This window comes from Tenebrio molitor, chromosome 9 (genome assembly GCF_963966145.1).
Source record: "Tenebrio molitor chromosome 9, icTenMoli1.1, whole genome shotgun sequence".
In the NCBI taxonomy this organism is placed as follows: domain Eukaryota; kingdom Metazoa; phylum Arthropoda; class Insecta; order Coleoptera; family Tenebrionidae; genus Tenebrio; species Tenebrio molitor.
Window position 1 is genome coordinate 13,874,667 of NC_091054.1, and position 19,432 is coordinate 13,894,098.

At 38.0% G+C, this 19,432-nt stretch overlaps 6 protein-coding genes across 7 annotated transcripts; 3 read left to right on the forward strand and 3 right to left on the reverse strand.

Moving 5' to 3' along the window:
- The first annotated feature begins 88 nt into the window (after positions 1-88).
- RpL37A (ribosomal protein L37A) lies at positions 89-861 on the forward strand. The gene is made up of 3 exons (XM_069058924.1): positions 89-229; positions 492-620; positions 675-861. The coding sequence occupies exons 1-3, from the start codon at positions 227-229 to the stop codon at positions 819-821; spliced, it is 279 nt and encodes a 92-aa protein (XP_068915025.1). The 5' UTR covers positions 89-226; the 3' UTR covers positions 822-861.
- Positions 850-6,503, reverse strand: smo (smoothened). Of its 2 annotated transcripts, none has more exons than XM_069058916.1 (4): positions 5,323-6,503; positions 3,614-4,460; positions 2,104-2,274; positions 850-2,064 (listed from the first exon to the last, which is right to left on the reverse strand). In XM_069058916.1, exons 1-4 carry the CDS (start codon positions 5,927-5,929, stop codon positions 1,041-1,043), a joined length of 2,649 nt encoding a protein of 882 aa, XP_068915017.1. In that variant the 5' UTR covers positions 5,930-6,503; the 3' UTR covers positions 850-1,040. The 2 variants fall into 2 exon arrangements, with proteins under 2 accessions (XP_068915017.1, XP_068915018.1); XM_069058917.1 differs by having other exon boundaries at positions 850-2,049; positions 5,323-6,501.
- Positions 6,504-6,926: 423 nt separating this feature from the next.
- On the forward strand, positions 6,927-8,335 carry cpb (F-actin-capping protein subunit beta). Its single transcript, XM_069058922.1, has 4 exons — positions 6,927-7,085; positions 7,182-7,566; positions 7,614-7,813; positions 7,862-8,335. The coding sequence occupies exons 1-4, from the start codon at positions 7,083-7,085 to the stop codon at positions 8,099-8,101; spliced, it is 828 nt and encodes a 275-aa protein (XP_068915023.1). The 5' UTR covers positions 6,927-7,082; the 3' UTR covers positions 8,102-8,335.
- Prp6 (pre-mRNA processing factor 6) lies at positions 8,323-12,982 on the reverse strand. The gene is made up of 8 exons (XM_069058915.1): positions 12,840-12,982; positions 12,729-12,788; positions 12,608-12,674; positions 12,352-12,551; positions 9,893-11,093; positions 9,220-9,777; positions 8,879-9,163; positions 8,323-8,698 (listed from the first exon to the last, which is right to left on the reverse strand). The coding sequence occupies exons 1-8, from the start codon at positions 12,932-12,934 to the stop codon at positions 8,363-8,365; spliced, it is 2,802 nt and encodes a 933-aa protein (XP_068915016.1). The 5' UTR covers positions 12,935-12,982; the 3' UTR covers positions 8,323-8,362.
- A 174-nt stretch (positions 12,983-13,156) lies between these two features.
- LOC138138826 (chitinase domain-containing protein 1) lies at positions 13,157-14,847 on the forward strand. The gene is made up of 5 exons (XM_069058920.1): positions 13,157-13,426; positions 13,477-13,660; positions 13,957-14,160; positions 14,217-14,601; positions 14,647-14,847. Exons 1-5 carry the CDS (start codon positions 13,157-13,159, stop codon positions 14,786-14,788), a joined length of 1,185 nt encoding a protein of 394 aa, XP_068915021.1. The 3' UTR covers positions 14,789-14,847.
- Positions 14,783-18,859, reverse strand: LOC138138827 (short-chain dehydrogenase/reductase family 16C member 6). Its single transcript, XM_069058921.1, has 6 exons — positions 18,706-18,859; positions 15,935-16,206; positions 15,510-15,745; positions 15,293-15,454; positions 15,045-15,244; positions 14,783-14,987 (listed from the first exon to the last, which is right to left on the reverse strand). Exons 1-6 carry the CDS (start codon positions 18,732-18,734, stop codon positions 14,885-14,887), a joined length of 1,002 nt encoding a protein of 333 aa, XP_068915022.1. The 5' UTR covers positions 18,735-18,859; the 3' UTR covers positions 14,783-14,884.
- Positions 18,860-19,432: the final 573 nt, after the last annotated feature.

Sequence of the window (19,432 nt, forward strand, 5' to 3'; positions counted from 1 at the left end):
TTTGTAAATGACAAAATATTGGTCACTTTTCACCAAACTTCTATTTACATGTTTGTGAACTCAGAACCAGGACGAAACCGCGTTGTATCGAAATTGTAAACATTCCATTTTAGGGAATTCTCATGTGAATCTTTATGTTGGCAACAGTCACAGAAAATCCCTGCGCTGCCAACCTCAAATCTCAAATCTTTCTTCGACTTGTGAAACTTGTTAAAAGTGTTCAAAAATGGTAAGTCTTCAAAAATCTGTCATTATTTAAATCATCTTGACAAATAACACAATAATTCTATGAAATGTGAACGTGATTAGTTTCAATCTGTAAAAATAAAGTAATATTTGCGGTAACAACGTACGGAATTTTGATAATATAGCCAATGTGAGGTTATGTGTACATTTTCACAATATTAATATTGTCTTTTATTAAATGGATTATGTGTTTTGAAGTGAAGCTGAAATACATTTGACTAAAATAGTTGCCGTTAAAATTGTAGGCCAAGCGTACCAAGAAGGTTGGAATCGTTGGAAAGTACGGAACGCGGTATGGCGCTTCCCTACGAAAAATGGTCAAAAAAATGGAAATCACACAGCACAGCAAATATTCGTGCAGTTTTTGTGGAAAGGTTTGTCTCAATGCTTCATTTAAACTTGTTAATACATACAACAAAAACTTGTAGGATGCCATGAAGAGGAGTTGCGTAGGAATTTGGTCCTGCAAAAGATGCAAACGTGTTGTAGCAGGAGGCGCTTGGGTTTATTCCACAACAGCGGCATCATCCCTCAGGTCAGCTGTGAGACGTCTAAGGGAAGTTAAGGAACAGTAATTTTTTATAAATTAATAAAAATTCTGAAAAATTTCACAAACTGTTTTTATTTACCCATCAGATGGCACTAAATTAATCGAGTATTATTGATTTGGTCATGTATTAAAACTACATTTAAAAAAATTCGTTGAATTACGAAATTCTATGTACAAATAAATAATCGTAATTTACATACAAAAATAATGAGTAGCTCAGTCTTTCATTTCCGTCTCAAGGCACTTATTGTAATAATTCCCTAATTTCGGGACAAGTGGAACTGTCACTTTGTAGATGTTCATCATTGAAACTGTCTGAATTACTGTCGTACTGTTTCCGCGACGTTCTCGACCGTTTAGACCTTCGACTCTGATGCGAATTGCGTCCAGATCTAGAAATACGTTTTTCTTGTTCTTTTCCACATTCTGTTTCGCTCTCAGTGCTGGAGTCCAACTCCTCGATGTGTAGTCCCTGTCTAAGAGACTTCATGACCAATTGGTCGCTCAGATCTAAATTAGTGTTGCTCAGAACCAGGTTGTATTTATTTTCCGATATTGTGACGGACACATTTTCGTCCTCGCTTCCGCTCTTCATATTTGTATTGTACGGAATGACCAACTTTCCGTTGGACAACAAATTGTTAATGTGGTGCCCGTCTAACCCGGCATTCCCAGTTCGTCGATTCAAATTTGGTTCAATACACTTAACATCAGAATGGTTAGTTAAGGCGTTTATGAGCTGCAGATGCGAATCTAGACTCGCGCTACTTCCGCGTTTGTTTCCAGTCTTGGACAACCGTCTGGACGAGCCACGCACATCCCTCGAATGTCTTCTGAAGTCATGTTTGCGTCTCACTCTACTCCTGTGCCTCTTCCTGGTAGCTTTCAATTCCGATATTTGCACTGACAATTGACTGTCGCCTGAGTTACACCTGCTTTCGATGCTCACGTGTCTTACCGAGACGTGACTGACTTCCGAATCGATAGAATGATTGTTGCTGGAGTAACCCACCTCGTCGACCATCGCACCCCTTCTGGTGACCAAACGCGGCAGGTTCGCCGCCCAGGCCGTGCTGAAGGTGTCGCTAACCGCACTGTTCAAATCAAAGTGCAGCCCCACTGGGTCTGTGTAGTGCTGGCATTCTATCGAGATCCGGCCCCCTTGGTTAAATTTTTCCCGCTGGGCGAAAGCTTGCGCTATTATTTTGTGTTTCTGGAGCTTCATCGGTTCCTCTATTTCGCAACGAAATTTTCTGCAAACGAAAGTGCTGAAGTGGAATTAATTAAATTGCGTTTGTTATAATTACTTTCGGATGTAGCGGGCCCAGCTGTGGAGAGTCGCTCCGCACCAGACCCACGAAGCCATGGCTATGCCGGCGCCGAAGACTGCGAGGAGTTGCAACTGCAGCATCGCGACGCTGGGGCGCGACTCTTGCTTGCAGTGGGAAAAGTCGGAACTGAGGCTGGTTAATTTGCACCTCGAATAAATAAATAAACACACATAACGAGAAGAAATTTTGAAGTATCTATTTCTAACTAAATATGTGAATGTTGAGTTCAAGCTATACCCTGTTCACTTCGTCAATATAGCAATCACGTGCACACCACTCAATGCGTTAGTCTAGTCGTCTAGACTTCAGTGACGTATAACAGCAAAAGTGAACAACAGCTTTGGCTGATTTAATAGTGTTTTCCTTGTTTTATTGTCACCAACAAATTTGTATTAATCACTGTTGTCTTCCTTTGTCCATTAATAAACAAGACCATATTTGCATTTATCGCATACTTGATAGTGCGGCATTAATATTACATTATAATAGGTTCTTCCAACATTCATTTTTTTGGTAATTTCGATGAATTTTTGAAGTGAAAACTTCTTTAGGCGCGCCACATACATTTTATTCCCGGACAGTGAATTGGTTTCATGCGACACGGTAAAATCGTTCGCAGCACGACACGGCAAGCTAAAATCAAGGGAGTCACTTGTCAATTATAAATTTTCATTGTACGTTGTGTTGTGACCTGACTGACCTCAGTGCAGAGCTGCAGGAGCAACTGTATATATGTATATACAGGATATTTCACGAGTGATAATGAGCCTGACGTAATTTAAAATGCAACCCACACTATATTTCCGAAAAAAGCTGGCTACTGTCATTAAAATGTCCGGCTTTTTTTGAAAATGTATTGTGGGTGAATTTATTATTCCGTCAGGCGTCAGGCTTATTATCACTCGTGAAATACCCTATATAGTTTTATATAATATAAACGATAAAGACACGACAAATATTGTAAGTTTACAGATGAATATAGGATTTAATACGTAATTCTCAATTATATGGCTTCAACAATTCATCTATTGGAAAAATTTGTGTAGCAAAATGTGAAGAGGAAAATGGACAAATTATCATAATACAGGGTATTGCTATGAAAACTTGTGTTCTGTTCAATATCATCAAGAAAATAAAACTTAAACATTCAAACCTAACCTCACAAATTTTGACAGAATGTACCTCTAAAAGCGGACGTATTTGCAGTTTCTATTGAAAAATACAGATTTTTGAGGTTTATTTAAAAACAGCATTGGATTTAAATAATAATAATTATTTATGCCTTGCTCCTTATTCCTCCAAGTACTATCATCCATAATAATATACCTATTATAAGATTTTTTATAGAACAGGTAAATATTACTTAAAATCAGTAACGAGCATCATAGAAGTTTTCACTTGTGTCGTGCGGTCTTAAGCACACACTCTTTATTTTTTTTATAAATTTAAGCTGAGATAAAATGCAAGAATAAAATTAATTACTTACAAAATGTAACTCTGAAGACTGGAACTCCAAGATTCGGAATTAACGAAAACGTATCCATGATAGATGAACGTGATGATGCAGAAGATTATCATGAACAACATAAATACCCCCATCCTGACAATGTTAGACCTGATCTTCCTACTGGAGTGTTCCGAGATAATCTCCCTGCTGTCAATTTTGACCTTAATTAGAAGAATAAGTCCTCTAACAATGATATATCCGGCAACTGCCATCGCTGCCGCTAACGGCGCCAGCAGCAAACCGGCCCTCGCTGCGAACGTCACCGATCCAACAAAACAAATTCCCGTCACAAAATCTCCATCTATCTCCCCCAAAGCCATCGTAGTAATAGTCAAGATCAGCGGCAAACTCCACGCTATCAGATGGAAATAGGCGCGCTTCTTGTCCACACGGTCCTGGATCTTCCCCAAGGCTTGGACACAGCTCATGTGCCAAGTGTAGCTGAAGAGGACAAACCAGACCATCCCGGCGATCAGGAAATAGTAGACCAGGACGAAAACTATGACGCAAGACAGGTTTTCGGTGGCGCAAGGCTCGGATTTGCGCAAAGTGCCGTCTTTCTTACATACGATGTCTTCCCTGGTGTCCGAATTGAAGAACTGGATCGACCAGCCGCTGTACGAGATGAAGAAACAGATGTTCATGTAGAAAATAGTAAGGGCGGGGTACTTGTTGGCTATGCTCCAGTCGATGATAAAAGTAACTATCGTGAATAGGTTGAAAAAGCCGCAGAATAGTACGCAGTAGGCTATGAGCTTGTGAATTTGGTAATGCTCGTTCTCGGTGTAGAGGGAGTCCTTGCAGCGGAGGCCGCAACTCTCGACGTCTGCAACAAATAACAAACATGCTGTTTTATTTATTGTTTGCTGTCTTATCTTATCTCGTAAATAAGGGCAAAGAGTGAACGACCAGGCAGCACAGGTGAATAATGTACAGATCTATGACAAACTAGTCATGGTGATCTTTGTTTATTTATTAAAATACAAAATATGTTCCTTATTATTGAACAATCAATAATCAATTAAAATTTCAACTTACAAGCAAATGTTTTTCACGAATTTGCAGTTTGATTAACGAGCGCGTAGCCCGAGTTAATCAAGTAAATGAGTAAAAAAAAGAGAGACTTTCATAACGTGTTGTACACGACCTTTTTTTGCATTACGATTTTTCGTTTAAAAAAATGCTACTTTCATTATGATTTTTCGTTAAGAATAGTGCTACGTTCATTACGATTTGCAAAAAAAAATATATTTTTTACATAAAAATAACTAAAACCAATTAGTTAATTAGTTAATCAGGCGATTCAAAATCAAAGAAATTCCTTTTCGAGAGGATTTCCCTTGCCATTCAACGTGGAAACGCTGCAAGCATTCGGGACACTTTTCCAGATTCCGCAATATTATCGGAAATTTTTGTATTATAAAACAAAAATGTTTATGTAATTATGTTATTAATATATTTCCTTTAATTAATCGTAAAAATAAAATAGTTTATAACTAGTACATACTTACAAATATTTCAAAATTTAATTTTCCTTTCAATAATACACCTGTTTTACACTGATATTTTTCATGTGACCAAACAGGTTATTAGATATTACATATTTTGAAATAATGACATAAATAAAGAGAAAAAAATTAGTGTGATGAAGTTTGGTGGATTATAAAATAAATATGTATAAAAATTACCTGGGTAGAACCAGTGTGGGTTGTCTGTTTTAACCAGGGGCTCCATACAAAATCCAGTGGTGTTAAATTTCAGTTCACGAACATCATTTTTGCACATTGAAGGAAAAATTCTATCATCATCACAATTCAAAAATTTGGGAAAAATGGAACTATTATAAAATATCTTACAAGGCCCCAACGTAATTCTACACATTTCCCTCGAGGGCAAATCCACCATTCCATTCTCACATTTAGGCATGTACAAAGCACACAAAAATGGCTGGATAACTGCCCAGCACTTTGGTATGTATCGAAGATACTGGAAATGGTGGAGCTTCTCTTGTACTTTTTCTTGTGTTATTAAATCAGTCAATTCTAGAGTTGTGAAGGAATAAGGAAGTTTCATTCCCATGCATGTAGTGTAATTCAATTGTTCGCATTTTGCTGGTTTCTGACAGTATTTTAGTAAATGCAAATCAAAGAGAGATTTGTCCAAATTGTCTCTGTCGCTGTGTCTCACCACAACTTCGTTGAATCTCGTCGAATTTCTTTCTGGGGGGTCTTGCGAAGACAAAGCGTCACTAATTACCAATCCGAACCATACAGATACTCCGATTAATAACTTCATCTTTGGCTATTTTGTCAACCGAGTATTGTACTACACTTTTTCATTGATCCTCTTCTACACTTTCAGCATTTTCCACGATAATAACAACAAATAAACTCACTGAAAACTGCACGTGTTGTCGGGTTTACTAAACTGTGGGGGAGAAACGGAGACGAAAATAGGAGTTTTATTGTAAAAAAAGGAGACGGATGGACCACCCACATTGGACACTCATATTTTCCTAAACGAGTGGAAAAGATGGGTAGATGTGTTTGCACGAGTGAGATGCAGCTAATGTTGGATGGACCCCACGCACCAAGGTCAAATTATTTTTGTGTTTTCGTTGTTTTCATTCGCACGCAAGTTGAACGAAACTAGACTAGACTGAAAATGGGAACTCGACAGCCCCAAATGTTGCCTCAAACTAAAAGCATATTCCAATTGAGTTGCGATTACTATCTGGACGTGCAAATTGTTTCTAATTAGCTTATAACCATTATGCCTTCTTAGAAACGTTGATGTGATTCGATAACAGCAGAAGCCGACGCGCTTTGGGTTGCATATTTGGTTGGCATATTTTCTTTATTGTCTTGACGTGACCTCATCCTCTTTCAAAATTTGTGTTCTTTCATTCAAATTACAGTAAAATTTAATTAAAAAGGCTCATTCAGTGATCGTTTGGTAGCTCTATTTTAAATGAAAAATCAAAACCTTTTGTATTACAAAAAAACAGTAAATTGTAACTTATTTTTGGAACATCGTATAAATTCATCATTGTTCAAACAAAAAACAGTAATTGTTTAATTATCATTGAGGTTATATTTTGTTTATTGACATTAACATAAAATGAATGAAGAATGAGTCAAATGTAACGTAAGTGTTGCCAACATAAATACCCTGATATGGTTTTTAACAGGAAAGTCTACGTATTTACTCATTATTTATTATAAAATGTAATAAAGACGAAAACTGGTCGAATCTTTGTAATACCTAATCTCCATTTAACTGCATTTTCAAACAATTTTCACAATTTGCACAAGAAATCCTATTTCCCTACATTCCTGTCAAGTGTCAATGTCTGTCAGCAACTGGGCGACGTTGACAAGCGGTGTTAACATATAATTTGTTTCAAATCAATTATATTTTCTTCCATTTGTGTTAAGTTTTCAATACTATGGTAAGAAGACTTAATTCTACATGTTATATTTTTTCGACGGCGTTGTTTAACCAACTAATCAGAGTTGTCACACCCATCTTATCTCACTTGTTCTAGGGTGAGCAACAATTTGATTGCGCTTTGGATTTGATGCGGCGCTTGCCGCCCCAAGAAATAGAGAAAAATCTAGGGGACTTGATCGATTTGGTCCCGAGTTTATGTGAGGATTTGCTGTCTTCCGTTGATCAACCCTTGAAAATTTCCAGAGATAAAGAAACAGGGCGCGATTATTTATTATGCGACTACAACAGAGATGGGGACTCTTACAGGTCCCCCTGGTCAAATACCTACTATCCACCATTAGATGATGGCTCGATGCCCTCTGAACGCTTAAGAAAACTTGAAATTGATGCAAACGATGCATTTGACCAATATAGAGAGATGTATTTTGAAGGGGGCGTCTCTTCAGTTTATTTTTGGGACTTGGAACATGGATTTGCAGGTGCTGAAATTCCTGTAAGATTCTCAACACTACCGATATTTTTTTAGGTGTGATTCTTATAAAAAAGACTGGTGATGGGAGTAAGAAAATTAAAGGGTGCTGGGATTCCATTCATGTCGTCGAGGTCCAAGAGAAAAGTTCGGGACGTACATCACATTATAAAATGACTTCAACTGCAATGTTGTGGCTTCAAACTAACAAGCAAGGGTCAGGCACTATGAATTTAGGGGGGAGCTTGACGAGACAAGTGGGTTGCATAACTGGTTAAAAAATTTACATTGATGGGTTGTTTCAGATTGAACAAGATGCGCCTGTAAATGAGGCTAGCCCCCACATTGCCAATATAGGTCGAATGGTGGAAGACATGGAGAACAAAATTCGGAATACTTTAAGTGAAATCTACTTCAGTAAAACTAAGGATATAGTAAATAGTTTGAGGTCAGTGCAATCGCTGTCGGAGAGCTTGCAGCAGCAGGCTTTGAAACAGGACTTAGCTGCTGCCCTGCAACGCAGACAGAACAAATCAGATAACTGATGTTCCCAGATTTCTGAAACATATGAAGATGAGTAACTATATTTATACTATTTAGTTTTCTTATAATTTTGTACATGCACTTGAAATTTTTTCACTATTTGCATTATATTTATTAACTATGTAAATTCGCTTCATGATTATAAAAAACGAACGGCATTTCAAGCTAGGGTTGCCCAGAGATCCTATTCTTTTGATCGCATCAAATTAGGATAAATAAACAATTTTTAAATAAAACTATCTTTAATCTTACAAACTATGAAATTAGACAGGTATTACAACTTCCTTAGCAACACCAGTTAAAGTTTGTTCAACGTTGAGCCCCACGTTTTTTATATCTTTCGAAATTGAACACCAAAGTTCCCCATGATGGGGTTCTGCAGCTAGACACCTTTGCTTGACTTCCTCTTGCTGTTCAGGAGTTCCGTGGAGTTGTTCAAATCGAAACCAATACGCCCAGGCGTCACCTAAATCGGGATCAATCTTCAAAGTCCTTTGAAACCATTCTCTGCATTTGCTAATTTTTCTCTCGGACCAAAATAATTTGCTCACTGCGAGGAGCACGTGAGGATCGTGTTCGCACTTTTTCAAAGCATCCACCTGATATCATAAAAAAAATTTACGTAAAAACCATTTTTAGTCTTAATTATAAGTATCAATAACTTAAGAAAACCGATACATAATCTGGTTGCTTTTAATTGATTTTGAATCAGTTTTTGAAACTATTATAATTAAAATGTAAAAGATGAAAATGAAGAATAAAGTATTAATGGTACTTACGGATCTCGTTTTGCGTTGCGGCCTTGCTTCCATGAAAATCGACTCTGCCCACAGAGGCCCCGACGTAGAACACTCTTGCAGAGCCTTGGCCATCATCGCGTTCGCAATATCTTTCATACCTGCTCTCAGTTCAACTCTTATAGCTTCCAGCCACAACATATCATTTTTAGGATTTTTCAATCTTGCTTTCTCCAAAACTGACCGGGCCTTGATCAACAACCCCCGTTTCTCTTCTAGTTTTGCCAAGAGAAGCCACAGTGAAATAGAATTGACGCACTTTTTAATCTGCAATCACAAGAAACAATTTTTTTCCATAATACTTGATCAAATAATTGTCTCACCCCTGCGTTGTATGCGTCAAAAGCTTTGGAGAACTCTTTTTCTTGCTCGTAGATCTGTCCAGTCATCATCCACAATTTTGGAAAATCAGGAAACACTTTCAGAGCTTCTTCTAACAACTTCTGTGCCGCTTTCAGATCGTTCAACGACCATTCCAGTTTTGCACTTTTCATCATGACTCTCGGTGTGGGGGCGGACCCTCTGGCTTTCGCCAACAGTCGTCTCGCTCTTTCGTATTCGCGATTTTCCGATTCCAGTTTCACTGCGGCCAGCCAGATTTCTTCGCTGTTGGGATTCGCTTGGAAAGCCAGGGCTAGAATACCGCGAGCTGCTGGTACGTCTCCCGCCAGCCATTTACTTTTAGCCCCCATCAACCAAAGCACTTCGCTTTTGGGACAGTGGGCCACGGCTCTTTGCAAAAGACCTTCCAGGCTTTCCCTCGTCCCGTGACTTTTTTCCAAGTAGGCGGCGCGAAGCCAGATCGATTTCTTTCCGGGGAAGGTGGCAAGAGCGTGGTTGTAGACGGTTCGGGCGCATTCGTAAGCTCCTTGATTGATGCACTGAAAAATTAAAGTACATAAACAATAAATTTTTCACTGGTTTATCGCTCCGCCTGGGCGCAGATATTTTCAAGGTCACAACCCATGAGAAAATCCAACACCTCTAACTACTTACATTTTCGGCGTCTTCAATCCAGGTGTGTTTCTGATCTTCGGGCTCCACCCCGTAACCGATAATGGCCTTGACAATAGCCCTGCAACAATGCACGTGCCCTCCTTTCTCGCTCTCTATCGCCTCCTTGAACCAATGCTCTCGATTGATTTCAACTCCGTTAGAGCTCAACGAAGTAATCGCTCTCTCTATAATTTTCTCCACCATGTTGTGATTTCCGTTGGCCTCCTCCAATTTAGCAGCCGTAGTCCAGATTTGTTTGTCGGTCGGAATATTCTCCCGAGCTTTGTTCAACACTTTTCGGGCATTTTCGTACGTTTCTAGTCGCGCCAAAGCTAGCCACAGTTCTACAGCGGTGGGACAACACTCCACCGCTCTCGACAATAAAATTCGAGCATCTTCGGGATTCTCCAGTTCGACAGCAGCTTTCCACAATCTGACCGAATTGGGAATGTGTTCGAGGGCTTTTCTGTAAACCCTTCTCTTCGCCTTGGTTTCCGTCTCCACGTCGGCGGCTTTTATCCATATCCTGACCGAAGTCGGGATGTGTCTCGCCGCTTGTGCTATCACCGCTCTCGCCGTGTCGGCTGGATTGATCCTCGCCGCCTCTAACCACAAGTCTTCGCTCTGAGGATTCACTTCGCACCCCTTCATTATCAAATTTCTCGCGGCCTGGACTTTTCCGGTGACTTCCTCTAATCTAGCACTGGCAATCCAAGCGGGAGGATGATTGGGATTGGTTTCTCGCACTGACTTAAGCAACAATCTCGCTTTTTTTATGTCGTTGATGTCGCCCCCGTACGTGGGGATCATCGACTGTAAGTCGGTCAAATACCCTTTCGGATCTACAACCGTCTGTCCAGTTACGGAATCGGAAACTTGGGACAACTTCACGTTCATCAAGGTGTTTCGAGCTTGCCCGATTTTTCTCAAATCCATGTCACCAGTCGGAGTGAGCATGCCAGGAGTGGCTACGCCAGGGACCATGCTAGCTAAGCCCGAATTGGGGTCGATGGAAGTTCCCGAGTCGCCGCCCAAATTTCTGGACAAGACGCTGTCCGGCAAAGGTGTGAACTTCTCGGCTCGAGGATTTCGTTGTTTTCTGTTACGTGCATCACCCACTTCAGGAACGTTCTTCCAATCATCTTCGCTCACATTGACGAGGTCACGTTTTAGATCTGAGAACTGCTGCTGGATTTTTGGCCTGTACACAAAAATAAGTTTCTATTTCTATTGAAACAGTACAAATTTCAATGATTTTCATTTGTAATTAATCAAATATGATTATCAGAAACCGGCGGAAAAAGGTTTTCGCCTCCCACCACTCTAGTGCAGTGGCTTGGTAGCTTTGAGTTCGCCAAATGAATTGTTTGCGTGTCAATTGCGAATTCGAAAATTATATCTCGGACGAGTAAAACCAAATTTTGATTTTGTCAACACAGAATTGAACAATGTTTCTTGTTTATATAAGAATGAGGATGACGAAGAAAGCATTTAAAATAGGTAAATTTTAGCAAAAATACAAAGTTCCGGGTTATTCCTGCTCGTCGAATAAAAAAATTATTTTCTCAAAAAGTACACGGGCTATCGACTTAATTCTTTTTTTTTTAACTTTTCCAATATCTTAGTTACATTTGACTCGCTGCATGTGTATGGAAATTTTCAATATTTCACATAGGTCCCAGCAGAGTGAAGTTTACGATGCGCATTTTTGATTAATCGAAATTCATTAATTATTTTTTTCAAAACTATCGATATTTGCGAAATTTTCAATTCACTGTCGGAAGCGCTCTACTTTTTAGTATAAATACACAGAAAATCAAAATTATAGCTTCAGTAGTTGAATTAACACAGCGTTAAATTTTACGAAAAACGTAGTTTTTCGGACTACACCTCAACTACGTAGTTATAAAAGCCGTTTTCAAAGTTCGGTCCTCTTAAAAAAAGTTGTAGATGACCATTCCTTATGCCCCAAAATGTCCTCTACAAGATAGGATATGTCTCATTTAGTTATACCTTTGAATCACTAATTCGTAATTGCAGATTTTACTCCACTAATAGAGCGCGCCGACACTGAGGGTATTGTGGTGGGAGTTATTCGCTAGCGTTTGACCATTTTTCGCCGGTCTCTGATGATTATAAACACCGGGCGACTATAAATGAGTGTGATTTTTTTTCTTAAGTTGGGAACATTTGAATGACTTTGGCAAACCTGATATGTTAATCAACACATTGGCGTGCGGACGTCATTTTGACATTTTATGTATTCATAAATTGTGTCAAATAGGCGAGTACGCCTATGTTTATGTCAACTACCACATTAAGCAGGAGAATAACCAACAATAGTACCAACCTATGAAAAAAATTCGCATTCATTTATAGTCACCTGGAATGAGAACCACCTATTTAGTAGTCTCTCATATATTTATCTGCAGTTTATTAAAATTTCGTTGTAGAATTACCTCTCCTGACGATATTTTTCTAATTCCTCTCTTAAACGTTTTTCTCTGTATTCTTTTCGTTTTTCATCCATTCTTTTGTCAATAGCTTCATAAATTGCATCAGCTTCAGCATCATCTTTATCATAAGGATCTTTAGAAAAAAGGGAACCACCATAACCACTGAATTCATCATAGTTAGAATCATTCAAATCTTCTTCTTCCTAAAATAAAGCAGATTTTTATTTTTGATATAAATTTGCAACTATGCAAAAAGTACCTCCTTTTCTTCTTCCTCTTCTTTCTTTTTGGTCCGCTTGGCGGCAGGAGGTGCATGTCTATCGTCCCTGATAAAATGTTTCAATATATTTACATCCAAATTATTGCATGTGTTTACTTACGAAACATCATTTGCATCTCTTGCTGGACCAATATCTGAACGTGTTGTGAATCCTGTCGCACTGAAGAAACAAGTACAATTAAACGTTTTCACAAAAATTGAAGCAACTTACCCTCTTCCAACACCAGCCACATAACCTAAGGGCGCGGGAACTCCCAGAAAGTGTTTCTTGTTACGATTAACTAACGCCTGTGGTGGGGCCGCCATTATACGCGACTTTTTGTACTATCTTATTTAATTAGGAAGAGAAAAACAGAAAATGATGATTTTCAATGTATAACCTCAAAACTTGTTACACACACACAAACATTTACAAACGTCAAACAACGTTTTTGACAGTTGGCGATCGTATTTTCACAACTGTCATTATCATCAAAACATAACCTCATTTCACTTATCTTTAAATTCTAAATTTCTAAATTACGAATAATGTACCGATTGTGTGTTTTCTTCATCGTGTTTACTTCATGTACCCAACTCTTCGCTGATGCCACTTTGACACCAAAATCACGGAAAGAAAAAACACCTGATGTGAAGTTCGCCAAGATTAAAACCGGCCCCCAGAACTTGACGGTTTTTCACCGCAATTTAGTCTCGGAAGGGACCAGTCCTAGAGAGATTTTGCAAAACTATCAAGGCTATTTTCGCGAAATCGACAACTATCAATTTGATGGCCTAGTTCTAGGTTATGTTACTCCAGTAATCTTGTGGATATCATAAAAACAACATATTTTAATTGATTGTTGCAGTGGAATAATGAAGGGTATGATGTTGCAAAAATTTTTGGCAACAAATTCACTCACATCAGTCCGGTTTGGTTGGAAGTTAAACAATCAAAGAAAGACACAAAGTATGAGTTGGATGGAACTCATGATGTTGATAAAAAATGGATGGTGCATGTAAAAAATGCGGGAAGAGAGAGAAAACTCAAAAGTATAATTCAGTTAGAGGTGTTGGATTTTCTCATGGGCGATAATAAGTCATATCTGCGCAAACGTCGAATATCGGTCTCAAGTAGGCCCTACAAACCAACTGGAAAACATCGTCATTCGTTACTTAGTGTTGTCTCTCTCTCGTCTATTTGCATGTAAAGTAGTCGACGTTTTCATTTACAGATTTTTCATTGGTTTATCGTTCCGCCTTCGCGCAGATATTTCCAAGGTCACAGCCCATGAGAGAATCCAACACCTCTACTCACTATGTGTTTTTTTAACTAATAGTTGATTTAGTTGTCCCTAGGATTTTATTTAGTAATCTGGATCAGCGTACAATGGATACACTGTTCACAAATTCCAAAGAAGTAAAAGCTTTGATCAAAATGTTGATTCGTGCTGCTAAAAATTATCATTTTGATGGATTTGTCATAGAAATATGGCCACAAGTGCAAGGAGATTTCGATTATAACCCATTAATCCATCTTGTGAGGGCAATAGGTATATTGTGCAAGGGGTAAATTATTAAATGTTGATTGATTTTTCGAAATTGTTAGGTGATTCCCTGGCGTTAGAAAATTTAGACTTGATTCTAGTCATTCCACCTAAAAGGGGTCACCACTTGCCATTTTCAGAAGAACATTTTAACAAATTATATGATCATGTGACTGCATTTTCTTTAATGACGTACGATTATTCAAATCCACGCAGACCAGGCCCCAACGCCCCCATCTCGTGGGTAGAAGATTGTATCAAATCTGTTTCCTCCAATCAGGAAAAGAGAGGTAAAATATTAACAGGATTCAATTTTTACGGAAATCACTACTCCGAGAGGGGAGGAAATACGATTTTGGGACGTGACTACATAAGAAAACTGGAAGAGAAGTTGAACGCAAAGATGGTATATGACCCCCAAATCGCCGAGCACTACGTGGAATATGGGTAAAACGACGCCAAGTGTTAATATCCGCTAATTATATTTTTTAGAGAGTCTAATGGAAAACACCTCCTTTTTTACCCCACTCTCTATTCACTCCACAAGAGAATAGAGTTGTGCAAGCAGTTGGGCACTGGGATTTCTATATGGGAGTTGGGACAAGGACTGAACTACTTCTACGACATGTTATGATTTTCACTAACTTTTTATTACCTGCTAGCATACAAAATAAATAAATTCTAACAGTTTCACCTCTATTGTCACTAAAAAAGTAGATGCTTTGAATAATCACGCAGCTTCGACCTCTTTGAAATTTCTCATGCTCATCATGGACTGAGGCCCTTGGATTATTCTGTAAACCAGGGCCCAATTCAGCTTGGCTGGGAGAAAACTGAAACGGAAACATTGTTGTGAAAGACTGCGTGGGATTAAATATTAGGTACATCACTTTTTAATGGGGAGGACAAATCGCGAGAAAGCTGGCAGTGTGACAAACACTTCCTCTCTTTTAATGGCTGTAATTATTCTCTTTGCAACATCCTTTGGTTCTAGCATGTCCAAGTTTCTAGGCTTGCACCCTGAGAACATTCCAGTATTAATGAAATAGGGGCAGACTAGAGTCATCTTGATTTTGTGATATCCGTGCGTCTGCAATTACAACGAATTAGACTTAAGTAATGATATTTTTGTACATACTTTTAATTCAGTTAATAAACTTTCGTGAAATCCGACTGTTGCGAATTTAGAAGCACTGTAATCTGTGCATTTGTACGTCCCCAGCATCCCCGTCAGGCTCCCAACAGTCACGATATGTCCCTTTCCAGTCTTCATCATGTTCGGCAAGAACGCTTTCACAATCTGGAATTTAAATTTGGCGCGGTTTCGTGTGAATAACCGGCGACTTTCCACTCACCCAATAGTGAGCCAGTATGTTCACTTTGAAAGTTTTTTCAATCATGTAGTCGGGGATGTCCAAAAAAGTCTGTCCGCACACGACCCCAGCATTGTTTATTACAATATCAACATGTCCCACGTCAGACTTGACAATTTCGGCATACTTGTAAACGTTTTTTTTGTCCGACACGTCCACCGGATATGCGTGAACTTTGTAACCTTCCGCTTCTATTTTTTCTACGACTTTTTCCAAAGCTAAAGCAAAGAATGAAATGTAATTCTTTTTTGTGCGTATTCTTTTGTCATGTTAACATGTCCTATTTTCAATTTACAAAATCACGAAACTCTTGAGTGATCTCGTCCCACTTTCTAGTTCTCACTCGAATGTAGTAAACTTTCGCTCACATTTACTTTTACTTTGATACGCTTCGATTTGTGATGTACCTTTTTCATTGTAGTCCCAAATAACGACCCTGGCCTTGTGTTTTGCCAGTCGAAGTGCTAGTTCTTGGCCGACTCCGCCGGCCCCTCCCGTCAGCAGCACGACCTTGCCGCCTAGATTTTTTTGCCGGCGGAAAACCGAAGGGGTTACGGTCAGCACCAAGGTCTCGGAGACGTAATAGACCGAGAGCCAGCACAAGACGATAAGTTCGAGGATTCTGGTGGTTACGGCCAAGGAGGTTGCTCTTGTCCACTCCAGAACGAACAGAATGAACCTTAAGAATACAGATTGCATAAATTTTATTGTGAAAATGCACGTGTGGTCGTTTTCACAAATTGTGAAAGAAAAGCAGATTGCATTTCCTGTTACGACAGCACAAAATGCAGGAGTGCAGTTGACTCGCGTTTCAATGAGTTTGTTTATTAAATTGTACCTATAAATAAATCAAAGAGCATTTTGTAAAGTCTGTTCTTATATCGAAGACCCACCAACACCGCAATTTACCTGGAAAACACGCGTGACAACGCTGTTGGAGCAAACTTAAACAATTTAATCAGAAATTTATTTTTAATTTATAAATAAACTTGTAAATAAATGTCTTGATTTTTTTAATAAACATAGTACGTTATCAACTACCTAAATACATATTTGTTTTTTTAACTGTGCCAATTCGCTACGCTCGTGCCTAATAAAGATAAATAAAACTCTGACTAAAAAGGCATTTATAAAGCTTGTTGCATAATATTAATACAGTATTTTATAAAATCTGAATTTAAGGAATTATAGTTGTCATGTTTTTTGTCTTCTTTTTAGCGAAATAAATGAAAGTTGCCATTTAAAAAATAGAAAGTATAAAAACGTTTTGAATGCATTGCTATACCATTAAAAAAATAGCAAGACATGTTGCACACACCTAACCGCAATTAATAATTTATTTGACAATTAGAAAAACATTAAATCATCAAAATACATTACATTGTATGTACATTCATCGTAAAATGTTTTATGGTTTTACTTTAAGCAACAAGAGAAAGGTGTGGTGCCAAATTTTGCAATCACTGGGTCTATAACTGTGCAACAGAAAAAAGTTACTTCTATTACTTAGTATTTTACAAAAAATTTTTAAAGAATTTTTAGGAAATAAGCCCCTCTACTACTACTAAGTTCATTACTACTCATTACTGTGTCTAAGTCAAGCAAGCATTTTTTTAAGTGGAGATTATAAATTCTAGGGTTTCATCAATTTGGTTGAACATCGTTTAAAAAAAGAAAATGTTAACAGTTTTTTATATTAAAAACATATTTCAGATAAAATATATCGCATAATACGAACAGAAGAACACCTTCCTTTCCATCAACTTTCAACTTGATATCCTTATCACAGTGGCAACAACATTTTTATCACTCTTACCACAGTAAAAAAGACATTTTTCAACATCAAATGTGATGTGATTTTTATACGGGGTGATCAAGAAGGACTGTTTAAGTTGGTAACACTGGATCGTATTTTAAATCGTATAACAGGAGTAACTTCCGGTTGTTGGTGGCTTGTCGTTGTTAATGCTGTACCTATATTAGATATTTGTCAAATAAACCAACAAAACATATCCAGTTGCAGTCTTATAAATAACCGAATTAAAAATTTTTCTTAATTGTACTGCCAACTTAAACAGTCCTTCTTGAACACCCGGTATTATGTGAAATATAATTTAAAAAACTGGGTTTAAAATCCCTACAAATCTTTTTTGACACAAGAGCTTTAGAAACTAACTGCGTGAATTGATGCAGATTGTACTATGGCGGCCAAAAAATTTTAGCCGTCAATTTCGGTCACTTCAAAAAAAATTTTTGTAAACCATACTTTATTGTCACTATGATTACCGTCTTGATTATAATCGGTATTTTTTGGCTGGTAAATTTCAAAAATTCGAAATTATTTTGTCATTTTCTACTACACAGACGTTTACCTCAGGTTATCTATTTAATTTTGTTCATTCATGTCGGATTTTTGGAATAATCTGAGCTTTAAACAGTTTAAATTGATTGTCAGAATAACAAGATGCATGTCAAAATGACAAGCATCGAAAGTGGGGTTACAGTTCCTAAAGGTTACCTACATGAATGTCAAGATAGTGACAGCTAAAAATTTTTGGACGCCATAATAGGTACTATTGGGGATACGGAAAACTGAGCAGATGTGTCATTCAGTTGTCAAAATTTCTAAACCATACCTTAGCTACTCATAACCAAGCTTAATTTAATTTGACAGTTTTTTTGAAAATATCAATCATAATGACAGTAAAGGTGCATTTACACTGACACTTTTTGAAATGACAATAGCAGACTGCCCAGGATTCCATGTCCCTCATTGTACACAATATCATTCGTAAACAATTTTTTTTGTTTGACACTGTCAGAATTTGAGAATTTTCTCCTGCGTGAACGGATTTTGATAAATGTCACATCTTGTCAAAACGAAACGTCAAGCTAATTTTAAAGATTTTAAACGATTGGGAACCTTTAAGGGGCTCGTTGAACAGAAAAAAACGTATTTAACTCATTCTTGTGTAAATTGGGCTTTTTTTGGCATTCGTGGGCCTGACCCACATGCCAAAATTTTGTTTTGCTCTTTTTAGTGTATCGCTCACCTGACTGGATATGTCGAGATAACATTCGTTAATTTACACTTTTAACTTAAGCTTGACAATTATTAATTTACGGTAGAATTTAACAAGAAACTTGAGGACAATAAAAGAATAAGATTGACACTTACCTTGTGCTTTTTCCCAGATAGGGATACATCTCGAACTTGTAAATACAACAAAATGAATATTCCACGCACCGTTCCAACAATTAACGTAACCGTTCGCAACGCGTTCTGAATTGGAAATGCCGGTTCTTGCGCCCTGCAAGAGAGGATTCTCGCGATATCTCAGTTAGGAGGTCGCTGGAGAAAATTCAGTTTGTTGAACTGTCCAAACCTTTCTCTTGCAGATCTTACACTTTAGAATATATTAAGTCAATAGAAAAATAATAATTTTAGGGCTTCGGGCAAAGACGCGTATTGTTGACAGTGACTTGTGGTGTACAGGGTCACGTGCCTGTTCAACCAACCAACGAAGATGAGTTTAATGCACATACATTTTTGTTTAAATTATTTTCGAGTGTTTGGAGAAAGTATTTCTTGGTTAGCAGTTTGAACAAAATCAAGCCAGGAAGAAGTGTTTAGCTAGTGGCAACAAAAAAGCACAACTCGTCTCGGTTTTTCCTTTTTTTTTTCAGTTGCTACCCACGCGGTAAATAGTCTAGTAAAAGGACTTTGTTGTATTTTCTACAAGGTAATCAAGAAGGACTGTTTGAGTTGGCAATATAATTAAGAACATTTTTTATTCGGCTATTTGCAATACTGCAGCCGTATATAATTTGTTGATTTATTGACAGATATCTGACGTAACACCTTGTAGAAACTTGACATAACTTTTCCCGTTGCAGTGCTTATG